Raw genomic sequence first — 15,602 nt, forward strand, 5'->3', positions numbered from 1 at the left:
TTACCCTGCATATAACAGTGTTATTTTTACAATGAAATCATCATAAATCAATCATAATTACTAACAGTATTCCAATAAATCGCAAAATATGGTACCTTCACCCCTGTGACGAGAAAGGTATTGTATCACTGCCAATACCCAGTCGGTTTTCAGTCCCCTTGAGCAGCATCTATTCAAATATGCTGAAAGCATTGTCAAGTAATATTTCGCCTTTTACAGACCCGAGAGTGAACTTTTCCACTGATCAAACCGTAACGCTGAAAAGGACAGATGTTTTATTGTGGTGTACCATTTAAGGGAAAAGGGTTCACATGTCCCAAATGACAACACATTGTCTGATAGTCCAGTCATTATCACAAATAATAGTCCAGATCCGTGACCTCAAGTTTTAGCCCAGATCTTTTTGGATGTACACTTGAAATTCAACTGTACCAGGGGCACTGTAAATCCTCCCTCTGCTTGCCTTGTTGTAATCTCATTCCGCAGCACTCTCCTCATGACGAATAGTACTATTTCCCCTGATTGCCTCAGAGCAGTCACATCCTCAGACATATGCATTCATAACTCCAACAGGCACCGAGTCTGACTGAGTGAGAGGGGATGAAAAAGAGCACCTCCGCTTTTATTGACAGTGATGACAGTGGCATCTTCTAGTTATTTGATTAACGGAGAAAAGCCAGGATTGGAATACAAAATATCTGCCTATAAGCAATACGTGGTTGTTTTTTGTCTGTCAATTTATATAGACCTTCTCATCTCTGGCAGTTTTTATGCAGATTTGCAGTTGCTTTGATCATAATCTGAACAAGATGCTTCTACTACTTAGTGAGACTTTTCTGCTGGTTACGAGCACAACATAAACGTGACATTATGGTAACACTGAATCCACAGAGATTAATACCGTACATTTTGTGTTCAGAAACCCTGTGATGACATTTTATGTGAGAGCTACACACTCTCCGCCAACAACTCAACCTTTTGTTTTTCTTCTTTTGACTTTATAAACAACACATCATTGTGAATGTTATTCCATTAATGAACTAAACATCTAAAAGACAATAGCAAAGAGAAAATGGTATCACTGCACGTCCTTCTTTAAGGTGTTCATTTGCAAGCCAGTAGTTAACATAGTTAACAAGATGCTACAGAGAATCGTTAGAAACCATATTCATTTCAGGTACTCAAACTACAAATTATGTAAAATATGGGAAACTGACACTTCATTATGAAGATACTGCAAGAACTCAAAAACATGTACATTTATGAGCAATTTAAATTGAATTTCTTACTTTTTTCTTGTGTTTTTCTGCAGTATAGACACAATATAGACTATACTTGGCTCAAAGTTTTCTTTCCTGCATGAGCACATTTCAGTCCCACCTGTGCTTAAAGCTATGTCGGCTGTCCTGGTTGACCTATTTCACCATCTGGCTCTGATAAAGCAGGCAGTGGCTGTGCAGGCTCACACACTGTTTCAGTTCAAGCATGGTGTGGGCTTTTTTCCCCCATAGTATACTCTCAACATTCCTTAACCATAAGCTGTAATGACCATTTGGTTTATTTATGTCCTATTGTAGCTAAAACAGTTTTTTTGTCCAGATGCAAAATAGCACAAGCCTTGCAGGGCGACCCATATTCTCAACTAAAACAGGGCAATTTATGCACTAGGGCTGTTGGTGGAGTGAAACAAAAAAAAAGGTGTGTTGCACACATGTACTGGCCTTTTGTGTCCCCCTCACTTCACAAAGACTACATTCTGTTAAGCATAATACCCACATACATAAACTCGTGTGTGACAGCTTTTTAAACACACAAAAGATACAGTGATGTTTAGCACAATGCAAAATAACTGACTTTTATTTATAGTTCAGCCTCAGAAACAGTGATTCTGAACTAAATTTAACTACAATTACAAACTAAAATCTCAATGATAAAGCTTAAAAGCAGAGTGGGAACATAATGTTTCACATAAGTGATGCTTTTGTATTGTTTGCTCTATATTGTGAGGTGTTCCTGTTTTTTGCCCTCTTGGGGGACAAGACTCAGCCTGCAGCTGCTCTAGACTTTTATTTTTATGAGGTTACTTAAAAAAAAAGACTTTTTTTGTCACAGAATGTACATACAGTAAGTGTTCTCCAAAGTATTAACTGCCAGGAAACAACATGAGCATATGCAGAGGCTGGAATGGAGGAGGGGGGGTTGGACAGAGGCCATAGAGACAAATTTACTGCAGTGTTAAGTCTATTGTTCCAACAAGGCCTATAAACAGCTAAAAATATTTAAATGAAGGTAACAATTGCATCATTTACCTTTGTCACACAAGAATTAATCATCATTACACCCAGTGAGATGTGGGTTGAAAAAAAAGAAAGAAAAAAAGAGACATGCTCTCATAACTTTGTGTTCTGCAAAACTAAAGCAACAGAATCTACAATCGACAATCAACAATTCCAACAACAATTCTATTTTTGAAGCACACATGGAAAACATCATTAATGCAAAAATTAGAATTAGAATGATCTACTTTATATATTATATATATATATAAAATTCCTTTTGTGTTAGAAAGTGTTTAAATAACATTCATGTTACAGGGTTTCTGATTTTTCAGCTTCTTAAATGTGAATATTTTCCGTTTTCTTTGCTCCTTATGACAAAGTAACACAACATTCGAGAACATGTCCAGGTGTGGTAAACATGGATCACATTTTCTGAAAATCTGTTTTGAAACACAGACCCTAAACATATCACTTCATTTATAACACCTGTGGTGCTAATTTTAAAGTATCTCGAGACACAGACATTTCCAATATAGTTTGGATGTCTACCTACTCATAGTTACAACTCAAAAAAAAAAGTCATCTAACAGAAAACAGTACTCTACCTGAGAGTCTGATCAGGGTTTTCCCAGCCTGAGCGAACTGCCAACTGTGATTATCCAGCACTGCCATTTAAGAGCCAAACTCCATCTACACAGGTTATAGCTTTCTAACCATACCACTATAGCGAGGAGGCAACTGGACAATGGCCGTGCCATTCACTGCACTCGCCAACGCCCTGCCACCCAGTGAGCTGCACAGAGCCAAAAGCACTGGCAAGGGCCTTTTTTTTTTCCTTCACCAACTGGCTTTTCTTTGCCATGTCCCCCACATGTCGCTAGCCCCTCCCCAAAACAAGATTTAGTAACAAGTGCTGCTTTGCATTAAACAGTTTCTCCGCTCACTGTGTGCCCAGCCAGCTCCTCACTGGGGGAGAAAAAAAATAACGGTCAAACCAGCCAAACAGTTGTCATTGGTGGATTTGTGGGTGAATTAGGCTTTAATGATGATTGGTTGTAATCCTCTCTCTGAATTACACTCAGACGCTGCTGTGAACACATGAGGAGCCTTCATGTAAATAATGATCTCCTCGCCATCTTTACTCAAGTGCATTTATCAAGAGTGAGTGAGTGAGTATTGACGGGCCTTATGAGACACAAGTGAATTCTCAGACAAATTCATGTTGGTTTGAATTTGTTTGTCCGTCTGTCTGTCTAGGCAAGATTTTGATATATTTCCTGGGGGTGTAGGTTACGGCACATGAAAGAAATTATATTGTTATCAAGCTACGGATCCAGATTCAGGACTTTTTTCAAACAATTTGTAAACCTGATGAGACACAGTTGGGAAGTGTAATTGACACTGTGGGAAACTGAGTGGCCTTGCTTGCCCTAGTTTTGATTTTATTTATTTATTTATCTTTCAGTGAAGTCTTGGACTTAGTTGGTCACCTGGATGCAAAACTATCTAACAATAGGTTTAGACATGAAGACAATCATTTATGACCTTTACAGTGACTTGATGTTAATAAACCTCAACAATTATCATCTGCAACTTTTAGTCTCTACTTTTCACTTTTTACATTTTACTTACTACTTTATTATTCAGCAACAGGGATACAGCGGTTCTGTGATTAAAAAGTGTAAATCTTCTATATTAGAATCTTTACAGTAACTTGATGTTAATAAACCTCAAAAACACTCAGCCTCTTTGTCCATTGAGATCAAATTATCTCAGTGTTTCCTCCTTTGAATGAGCATGGCATGATTTGATTTAAATACTCATGCGTAACCACTTTTTATTAAGTAATTCACTGGGAGCTTAAATCTTTTCAGCTGAGGCTATGTGAAACAAAGAGCGTATGCAGTGTTTTCTGGAGAGAAATTAAGCTTCTTTGTGAAGTCTCCAAGGAAAAAGTCGAGGGGGGTGTACATTATTTTTCCAAATTGTGAGTAAAGCCCTGATAAGCTCTGAACATGGGTGCTAAAAGACATGGAGCTCCAATGCAAGGACAAAAGAAGCCATGATCCCAAGTCAACTGCAGAATTTAATATGCTGACATTATTGGCCATGAAAAATGTTTTACAAAAGCATTCACATTTATATTTTTCATATTCTTCTTTATAATATAACCTCCACATTGCCTTTTTTTTCAATGACCTACCGACTTTGTGGGCCGTCTGACATGGTTCCACAGTCAGCCGACCTTTCCTGTCCCTGAGAAAGCCCATGTGCTGCAAACGGAACAACATGGTCAGCGCGGCCATGCTCACTGTCAGAGATGACCCTTCACAGTGTACAAAAGGAGTTTTAAAAAAGGGATCCCGTTGGTTACATACTAGGAAAAAAAGAAGAATTTATATCCAGGAAACGGAATCTATCATATATTCAAGCACACAGCTGCTGAACTATTTTCGTTGGTGGTTTGGTCATATCTTGTCTTAGTGTGTGAGAGTTGACAGCAGCCTCCTCTCTGTCTCTGTGAGCTGAAAGTGAGGTCTGTCATGTGTATATGAGCTGGCTGGTCACATATCTGACTGATCCTGCTGGAATAAATAACTGTGAGGGATTGTCACCTCTCAAAACCAGTCAGAGGGTGGAGAGGGAGCCGGCCGTAACAAGGTTACACATACAGAAAAAGAGGCCGTGTGGTAGCAGCTGTGGGTGGTGGCTTGGTTGACATGGCTGTCAAGTGTAAAGTGAAAGTGTCCAGAGTGGTAAACGTAGAGAGATAAATCATAAGAGATCCACAGATGCAGCTGAGTGACAGGTACATGCTGGGTATCAAAAAGAAGGCTCTTGACAGAACAAGTGATCGGTCTGGAACTGCTTTCTTCAGGAAGGTGTTCTCGACTGCCAGATGAACTCCAATTCTCAAAGGATGGAAAAGGAAGATGTTTTTTTTTTATAATGAGATAATGAATTTGTTTAAAAGCATTCTCAAAATGTTTTCCAGGTATCACCTTCACAAGAATGAGACAAGACTGACTGAGGTAAATACACCGTCACTGTCACAGAGGCACAAGTACAAAAATTTAGTCTTTATTCCACCTGTTACCCATGCGATCACCTGTTTGCTTGCTATAATCTGCAACTTTCAGTCTCTACTTTACATTTAACTTACTACTTTATTATATAGTACTAGGGGTGGGAATCACAGGATACCTGAGATACATACCAATAATATCGTGATACAGCGATTCTGTGATAATCAATACAGTGCATACGTCACAATATCTGTCTAGAATAAAACAAAACAGAATAAAACAAAATGTCTGTGAAAAGTTAAAAGTGCAGCATTTCTCTATTTATTCACAACATAGAGAACATAAGTGCATAAAGTCCAGGTATGGGGCATCCCATTGTTCCGCTGTAAACTCCCTCTTCTTCAGCTAGGTAACTTCCACCCAAGTTTCCCTCATTAATTTAAGCAGCGCTGCCGCGAGGAGACATGAAGTAGCGACACCCTGGCAAGTGAAACTGGCAGGGACTGTTGTACTTTAAACACCCTAATTTAATGAATTCAAATATTGAAATTGGGCTACATGGTTGGTGTAGTGGTTAGCACCCGGGTTCTGCATGGAGTTTGCATGGTCTCGCCTATCCCCTATCGCCCTAAGTCAGTTGAGATTGACACAGAACCCCATGTGGCCCTCATGTGGAGGATAAAGTGGTAGAAGATGGCCCTATATTTGTATATCGATAAGCATATTGCACGAGGAAAGACGACGATATATCATCAAATCGATGTTTTGACCCGTCCCATATAGTACGCTATAAAAAAGCAGAATACAACAAGAAGCATGTTGTATTCTTTTGACTAAAACACTGACTTTACTGAGTAGCTGCTCTCTGTGACCCACATTGTGTCACTGTGGCTCCTTGCACTGTGACATTAGTGAGGCAGAATAAAGGAAGAAGAAACCCCATGAGTGAAGAAGTGACTGTGAGAGGGACTGACTCTACACGAAAAAAAAAGAGAATAAAAGCCCTTTTCAGCTATAGCAACCATGTGCATCTGTGTGCTTGTAAAGCCACAACAGTGTACAGTACAACCTCACTGGGCAGCCCAGCTGAGTCGCATCAACATATCAATGAAGTAGAGACGAGGACGTTTTGTACAGTGCGGGGAACACCATTCAGAGACTTCCTCCACCCAAACCGGACTCTGATTGTTCCGCCTCAACCGAGCTAATAAACCACAGCAGACCAAACAACACCTGACAGGCGGGGTGCAGAGGAGGGGGAGTGTGTGCAGCTTCTAGCTCCAACAACTGACTCTGGATAAAAAAAGGACAGAGAAGCAAAGGAGGGAGAATGCGCTTGACACAATACAGTGTTTGACGCAAACACTTTTGGCTGAAAACAGATGGGACCTGCACTGATGATGTCAGACAGCAGGTGAGACAGTGAAGAGAGAAAGAAGCACGGAGAGGAAGGGTTTTCTTCTAACCACCTGTTTTTTCGATTTTTGCTGATGCAAGAAAAGCCGAAGAGAAATTCAATATCAGAGAAAATGTCTTACGCTTGGTTGAGGTTGTGTCAAAGAAGTGACGATATAAGACAGATACAATAAGATACAATCCAACTTGATGGAAGCAACAACAAAAAAAACATGACATGGTTCTACTGAGTCAAACAGTCATAATATCACGCTAAAGTTGGACAATTCTTTGAAATTTCTATTTATAACAGATTAGCTAAACCCAATGGCTGCAACTTAATAATATCAAAAATTATTAATGCTGTCCATAATGTACAGGTTGTACACAGTTATACGTTAAGATGTCCTTCTTGCATCAGAGTATACTGTAGTTGTTGACGTTTTTATTCTCCATGACTTTTTAAATGTATGAACTGAAGCTTGGCTTTTAAAAGGCATACATTATATATCACAAATCAAATATCTGTCAGATCTGTCTGCAACAAACAAAAACAAACGCATAGTAACGTGTAAAGCGGAGAGCATTCCTGCTGCTCAGTTGGATCTTGTTACACCAACTGCCCTTTATTTTACATACAGACACGCTGGTAAATAAAATGCACATATTCATATCTTTTTGACAAATGATTCAACTGAAAACCCTCTGCAGCATTTGGAAGCACAGTGAAACAGAGAGAGAAATGATAACGCTCCACCACCAATGCACCACTAACAAAGACACACAATTGAATAAGAACATGTCTCTATGAGAAGAACAGCCTCTACATTTGACAGCAAAACCGTCTGGTCAATCAAACCATGACCACAGCTGACAGCAGCATCAACAGGGCCAGCTCTGATAATAATAGGATTATTTAGTCGTCACGCAGACCGCAAGGACAAAACTCAAAATCAACATGTTCATTTAAAACACAGTCATCCATGTGTTGTGGCTTCTTGAACAAAAAGCAGCAAACAAGAGGAAACACATCTGTGGTGAGTGGGGGCACTTAAAATAATACAGCAATGACTTCTTGTCTTTCCTGTGTCAGTTCCTGTCACAGTGAAAAGGCACACAAAAAAACAGAACCTTGACTAAAGCAAGCAGAGCATCAAGAGGTGCTCTGTAACAGTGTCTGTAACAAATCCTCCTCACAAAAGGGTTGACTGATAAGCCGGGAATCAAACTCTCTGTGGTTTCAGTCTCAACAAATCCAGCCAAACAGACCAAAGTGTGTGCGTGTGTGTGTGTGTGTGTGTGTGTGTGTGTGTGTGTCCGGAAAGTTCCTGTTTACAAATGCAACAGTCAGAGCCACTTCCCAGAGGAAGACACACACACACACACACAACTCAATATCTTTGGTTAGAGGGCGGATATCTGAGGATGTTATCACTCACACAGGTTTGCTAAACAACAATTAACCTTTCCCACCAAAAATAACTCAGATATTTGACAATATTGAAAATAAAGTTAGTTGCAGCCCTCCCTCTCCTCTCCTATCTGCTTTCCTCCCCGTCTGTCCATTGCTCTGTCAATAAATGTTCACTAGACTTGTCCTCAACAAAGACCAATGTCCTGTTGAGCGCATACAAACAGCAGACAGCGAACTACAGGCTGTGGCTCCATGTCTCTAAGCCAGGAGGCAGCTAGTGGATCCAACGGCAATCCACTGTTATTACAGCTCCAAAAAACAACAGGGCTTAGGCAAACAGGGAGCCATAGCACTGTCTGATGACGTATCCGACTTGTATGCATGCGTGCCCGCATGTGTTCCAACACCCTGTTAGAGCAAAAAGGTTTGTTCCTTTAGTCAATGACAGTGAAACATAATAATGTAAAACAGTCACTTGTATTTGAACTAAATGCTACTTCACAGGGCCAACGTAATAAATGAAGGGGTAGAAAAAAAGAAAAAAGTTGTGTCTACTGGTGAAAGTGTGTTTGTAAATTCCCAGTTGATTTACTACAGTGTTACAGTTGGAAATATTTCACACCAAATTAGACCAGCGAAACGTTCCAAGCCTAATCTCCTCTAGTTATTTTCATATTTTGTTCAGGCTCCTAACTGTCTCCGTTTCTAACCATCCTGCATGAGAGGAGGGGGGGGTGGAGTGCTGACGGAGACAGTTAAAAGGTGAGAAAAATGAGAAGCGGGGACAAATAGAGGGAAAAAAAGGAGGGAAAAGCAACACCAGATCAGTCTGGTTTGTGTCTGGTCCCAATTTAGGATGCTCTCTTCAAGCCATTTAATTGTAGGTCTCTTCATGACTGAGGCCTCAGTTTCCGAGCAAACACAGAACCACATCTGAATCTGGACTCCACCCTGCATACACTGCAGATAGGATACCATGAGAGCAGCGCTATGCTTTCTGTTTTCATATTCGTGATGTTTCTGTGGGAAAGACACACAACTGCCACACCTGTTTATTCAAATTCAATGCAAAAATCACAAAAAAAAAGCACAAAAAGATGGAAGAGGGAGGAAGGGAGAAGTGCATGACTCCCTGCAGTCCCCTCTTTCTACAGTAGGGGTCACTATGTACTACATGATTAGTTGAACTCTTTGATCAGTCTGTAGAAAGCATAGCATCTACTGTATGACATCATCTGTAGAGGATCATTTTGCAGGGTGAAAAGGACCAGCAAAAACACACAAATATAAAGTCCATGTATGTTTTCAAAGTTCAACACTAAAACATTGTATTCACTTAGAAATGAAATCCTTGCATGTGGCTCGACAGACAACAGCAAAACAATAAAGAGGGAGCTTTAAGGGGAAAACAATTTTAAGGGTTGAGAATCATTCCAAGCACTGTGTATCTGCTCTGCAATTTTCAAAAACATCATCTTAAATCATTCATTAGTAAAGGCGAAAGGCAAGTAATGGGAGTTTAATGGAGGAAGCGTCCCAACATTCCTGACCCTCATATTCCCATCATCCAGCTGCAGATAAATCTGTATTGACAGGTTGTTTACATATTAAATGCTTATGGGTCACTGATCTTTTTTTCACGGCCAGGAGCCTCATCTCTCACTGTCCTCACAGAGGAGAGGTTCAGGATGTCAATGGGAAGTAGATACACGGATGATCATTTTCTCATTTCATCATCCTCTGGGCCTGATATGCAGTTCTGGTACAACAATAACTGATTGTACAATGTACAAAAAATAAAAAACCCAGTCAAAATGAACTTCATGCAGGGATCATGGGCAGCTGGGCTGCATCAAAAGCATCTGCCTCTAATTTTATGTTTAATACAAGAATGACTTGCTTACCCTACGGGATAAAGCCACTCATTGACTAACAAGGGAAGTCAATTGTTTGCAGTGCAGGGTAACAAAAGGCCAGTCAGACATCACTGTCTCTATATCTGACATCATGCACATATTTCTCTTTATTTCACAGAAACAGTGTATGTCATAATAGTTGATGCTGAAAGAAGGACAACATGAGCAAGATGACACTAAGTAAAGGTTTGATTCTTTACAGCGAGAGTAAACTTCTCCGTTAAAAAAAAGGACAAAACATTTTAATATGAATATTTTCACTAATTCTCTCCAGTGCCCTGATATACACATGTTGTCACAAGCACATGTTCTAACAAACCACAAACAAGCGAACCACAAGACGAAGTGATGAATCTCAAACTCCCCGTCTTCTCATTTCTTTGAACTTTAGAAGACAATTCAGTCTGCTTATAATCAAACACCATACACCACCCTGTGTGATCAAATTCCCTCAGAGATATATCACTTGGACAAAAACGATGCCAAGCAGTGAATGTTTCTAAAAATCAGGTCAAAGAGTTCAAGATATGAACTGAGATAAAAGGCAGAACATTGGCAACTCAAGATGAACTTACTTCTGTTAAAAGACTGTTTTAAAGGTCCAGTGTGTAAAATGTAGGTGGTTTTATTGAAGAAATTGACTACATGCCCCATAAGTATGTTTGTGTGTGTATATAATCTCTTAAAAATGCAAATAGTTTGGTTTTCAGTAGCCTTAGAATGAGTCTTTTACATGTACTTTAGGCAACGGCCTTCCTTTACCAAGGATGCTGAAGGCCGTACTGACAAATCAGCAAATACATGTGTTTTGTGTTTTGAGGCGGCCGTTTACCCAAAAGGAAGAATGACATCCTTTCTGTTATGCAAAGGCCACCGTAGTTCCCTGACAAGCTTAAGAAAGGGATGAGCGAGTGGAGTCATGTGCTTGTTATAATCTGCAGTCTCACTGTCTCACTGGACTACAGTGAGTCAACAAACATATTAATTCTCTTTAGCACTTTTCCAGACTGCAGCTCAATCATCAAAGGTTCATATCCTCCCTCTGTGATCTGTGACTCTGGGTGAGTTTTCAGCACAAAAAGTGCAGTAAATCACCTCCATGATAAAAACTGAAGCGTGTTTAAAACATATTTGTTGAGAACCACTGGCAGCGAGATGCTCCCCAAACCGACGACGGGTCATCTGTTCAGTCCCTGTGGTGGTTTCTCTGTCACCCCCCACTGTGAACACAAAACCTTCTTTACAGGAGGAGAAGTGCGAGCACATGACTCACATGCATTCATTAGTTCACTGGGAGACCAAAATTAGAGTTGTGATGCTGTCGAGAAAAAGTGGATCAAAGTACGAAGCAGAGTTTGGAGGCAACCAAATGCTGCTCGTGCTGCATGGACTGACACATGGCACACATTAATGCACAATTCTGTGCATACAAACGTATAAGAAACGTAACTATTGTAGATAATTAAATGAACTGATGTCACAACATTGTCTTTTTATTCTTTCCTTTGAACAGTGAAGTCTACATTTAAAATCCTTCTCCAACAAATAGGGATGGGTATCAAGAACTGGTACAAACTTGGTACAGGTTCCTCATTTGTCAGTGCTGAAGTATCATAAAGTGTCTGGACAAATGGTGCCACTATAGATATCAGTGTTAGAAAATGCTACCTCAGTCTGCTGACGTTTCCCACTTCCTACAACCTGTTCCCTAATGAAGAAAAAGCTGCTGACACAAAGTGATTACATGATGTGACTTTGCATTGTTTACTCCCGTCGCCATGGCAGAGACATGCTTTTGTTTCCTCCGGCTATCAAAACATATATGAATGTTAGAATGTTAGACACATCCAGTCATCTCGGTCCCTTGTGGCTGCACCCTGACTTTCAGGTTTAAGTTACGAGGAAACACTAACAACTCCATGAAAGCCTTTCGAAATACCACAGTCAATAAACATGAGCCAGTGCAACGTGTTTGATGTTTCTGCTGCTGCTTGCAAACCTGAAGGTAACACAATAAATGCAGGGAATAATCCCAAAAGACAATGTTGGTCAAAATCAGTCCAACCTTTCATCCTCCATCGGATCTTTCCATCCAAAAGAGGTGACTGGAGGAAAACATGGTAAAACGTTTACAGCCCAGTAGTTGTAGCTGTCTCACAGCTCTCCACCAATTACAGAGAACAAGACCAAGCATCTGTATCATTTACCAGCACCAGTATCAGTATTGGTATCAATAAATCCCTGATGATGCCCTTCCCTACCAACCAATGTGTCACTGCAAAATCATGCCATACTCACATGGTCCAGCTGACAGGATCTACAGTAGAGGGACATGTCTGAACTCAAACCAGTCAACTGACCGAGCAGCTTGACAGCAGGATTTCCAGCGTGAAACTTTCGAAGGTTTTCAGAAGCACAGCCTCAACTACAAGAGCTCTTCACCATCGTCACCCATTTTTTGATATATATCTCATTCATTCTCACACGTACAAACACACACCCACCTCAAGAATGATTAATAAAAATCTGAAGGAAATTAGCACGAATTATACTTCCTGTGATGTCACTGCAGCTGCCAAACTGCCACTGACAGCTGGTATGAATCAAATATCTACTGTATAATGTGAACATTATCAAAAAATAATGTATGCATTTGCTCAGGTATGACAATCCTGTCACGCGGTGTTACTTCCTGTCCTATTTCTCTATCCAATGAAGCCATGAATAAAAAGCATTGTTTAGCATAAATTAGCACCGCTGCTCCTGCAGCGGCTCAACCATCTAACACTGCAAATGCATATGATGCAGAGGATGGAAAGGGCATTATGGTGATATTCCTCTGTCCCTGCAGGAGCAGCCAAGTATCCTTTATATCCCATGATTCAAGGAGCGGCCAGCACACACACACACACACACACACACACAACATTAGCACCTCTCAGCCCAACCCTTCATGCTTGGCCCCTCCCCCACTGGGTATCTCTCATAAGCAATAGGCTCGTGTACGGGGGAGAGGTTGACAGTGATTGGACGGGTGTTGGAGCGGAACTTAGCTTTCCCATGCATCAGTGCTCTCCAGGAAAAGACCAGGGTCATAGAGAGGGAGAAAGAGATGATGGTGACGATGTAGGAAACAGCAATGATGCAAGGTTTGGAGGGGGAGTGGGAAGAGGAGAGGTGTAGAGAAGGAGAGGAAGAACAGGAGAGGAGAAGATGCAAAAGGATGGAAATGAGCAGCATCACAATGCTCACCTGCGTTTTTGTTCTCAAATGCTGTCTTTGCAGAGAAATCCCCCATAGATTTTATTATAATCATCAACATGAGGTCTTGCAGAGTGGTTTCATTTTGATGAAAGCTATTGTGAAACTGATCTTGACAGCGCAGCTGCAGCTGAACGCACCATCTTCACTTCAGGGAAAATAGTAGATCACAACAGATGGAGCCTATCAGCTCAGTATCAGGTGGCGTTGGGCTGAACAATTTGGGGAAAATATGTCATTGCAATTTCCTCCCACTGTCAAAAAATATGCAGATCTGGGGATTAGGCAAATTGGACACTCTAAATTGACCATAGGTGTGAGATGTGGCCCTGTGGTGAACTGGCAACCTGTCCGGGGTGTACCCTGCCTTTCACCCTATGTTAGCCAGGATTGGCACCAGTGTCGTCCATGACCCTCATGTTAAAGATAAAACGGTAGAAGATGAGTGAGTGAGTGCATTTTTCGGAGCCAAGGTTCAATTTATTTACAATAAAGTTTAAAGGTGCATTCTAATATCAAGAATTGAACTGTATTTGTATTTGCATTCGGAATGTGAGTAGCAGTTTTCTGTTGAGACAATAGAGATAATTCAACACTCTGGATTTATTTATTTTTTTTTATTATTATTATTTCGAGCCACAAACATGTACATTTGAATTGATGGGAAAATCGTCTCACCTCACTTGCAAATCTGTGTGCAAATGTTGGCATCTGTCTAAGGACAGGAAAACATTCATAACACAATGTGTCTGGTTTAATACATAAATAAATGAATGAATGAATAAATAAATAAAACAATAGGTGTTGGTTTATTTATTTATTTTTTCTTCTATCACTTCAGGAGTTGATTATTTTGTTATTTGCAGCCTCAGGATATGTTGCTTCAAAAAACAGATAACATTACACTGACATCCTGTGCCAAAACACCCAAAACCAACACAACCAGTGATCTACAGGATGATCTAATTAAAACCTGCATCAACACACGTGTGCACACACACACACACACACACACACACACACACACACACACACACACACATTAGGCGAAAGGGCACACAGAGAGGTCAGGATGCACACAAGAGTCTAGCAGTCTCTGTTTAAGACAGTACAGGGAGTCTAACAGGCTTTTCTTTCATTTATTCTTGTGTGTGCAATATGTGTGTCTGCATGTGTACGCATGTGTGTGGGCGAGGTGTCTTGAACAATTTAAAATGTTAATTTAAAGCTTTAAAGCTAACCTGTCCCATCCGGGGACGCTCTCTCTCCTCTTTGTTACAGTAAAATCTCCTCCAACAGCAGTCAGTCATCATAACCTCTGATCATTCTCTCTTTTTTAGACACTGGGTAAATGGCACAAGCTGCTAGGAATAAGTATGGTTGATACTTGTCAAACTGAGTTCATGACAATTAGGTAAAACCACCTTGTCTAATGCTGTGGTTTTTACACAGGCCGTGTTCAGAAGCTGCGTCACTGAACAGACGTCTCATCTCGTGTGATGCAGAGGCAAATACATGAGACAGTATCAAATATTCATGCCATTTCTATTCTCTACACTTGTCTTTTTTTAAGTGCCATTATGAGTTTTTGTTGCACCAGTTTAATGTGCATCACAACTGAAGCAAAATTAAAAATGTCGTTGGTGTAGCATAATCTTTTGAGAGAAATACAAGATAAATATGGAGAAAGAAAAAGAAAAAGTAAGGGGACGACATTGAAAAGAGAGTAAGTACACACACACACAACATATAGAGTTTAGTCTTCCACACCCTGGCCTCTGCAGGGGAGAATAAAAAAAAAAAATCCAATGAACTCCAGAGAAAACCACTTCCTCCACTGCTTAGGAGTGTGTGTGTGTGCACACGTGTGTGTGTCTGTGTGTAAAAGCATGCCTGCCTGTCTACCCACAGTGCACATGGTAAGCATTCAAAGCCCAGTTCAATAGGAACCACACGGTGAACATAGTATATGGGCAGGGATTTGAGAGACCGAGTTCACAGCTGGATCAAACAGGAAAGGAATACATGGAAGAAAGGAAGAGGTTTCCTTTCACCCTCCCCTTCATCGCTGTTCAATTACTCTTCTGTTTTATTCAGCAAGAAGCAAACTGCAAATTGTTTTCTAATTCACCATCCTATGTACACTGACTATGAGTACACTTAGTGATCAGCATCCTACAGACAAGACAGGCATTTGGTTAGTGTTACAGATTATATTGGACTGGAAGCCGAAGAATATCTGGGGAACAGTGCAAATATTTACTCAAAGACGGTGAAGAGTGTAAATCCACATGACGGTCAACAGTGTTTG

At 40.5% G+C, this 15,602-nt stretch overlaps 1 protein-coding gene across 4 annotated transcripts in view; it reads right to left on the reverse strand.

The window, feature by feature from the left end:
- triob (trio Rho guanine nucleotide exchange factor b) overlaps positions 1-15,602 on the reverse strand; it is an 83,537-nt gene that overhangs the window by 65,211 nt on the left and 2,724 nt on the right. The window contains exon 1 of one of the 4 annotated variants that reach the window (XM_044033655.1): positions 2,885-3,067. The exons of 1 other annotated variant lie outside the window; for it this stretch is intronic. In XM_044033655.1, the coding sequence (XP_043889590.1) occupies positions 2,885-2,951 (67 nt within the window). In that variant the 5' untranslated portion in view covers positions 2,952-3,067. Of the gene's footprint in view, positions 1-2,884; positions 3,084-15,602 lie in introns of those variants that run through there. 2 more of the 4 variants (XM_044033658.1, XM_044033659.1) reach the window with 2 other exon arrangements.

The sequence above is a fragment of the Solea senegalensis genome, linkage group LG9, assembly GCF_019176455.1.
Source record: "Solea senegalensis isolate Sse05_10M linkage group LG9, IFAPA_SoseM_1, whole genome shotgun sequence".
NCBI lineage: Eukaryota > Metazoa > Chordata > Actinopteri > Pleuronectiformes > Soleidae > Solea > Solea senegalensis.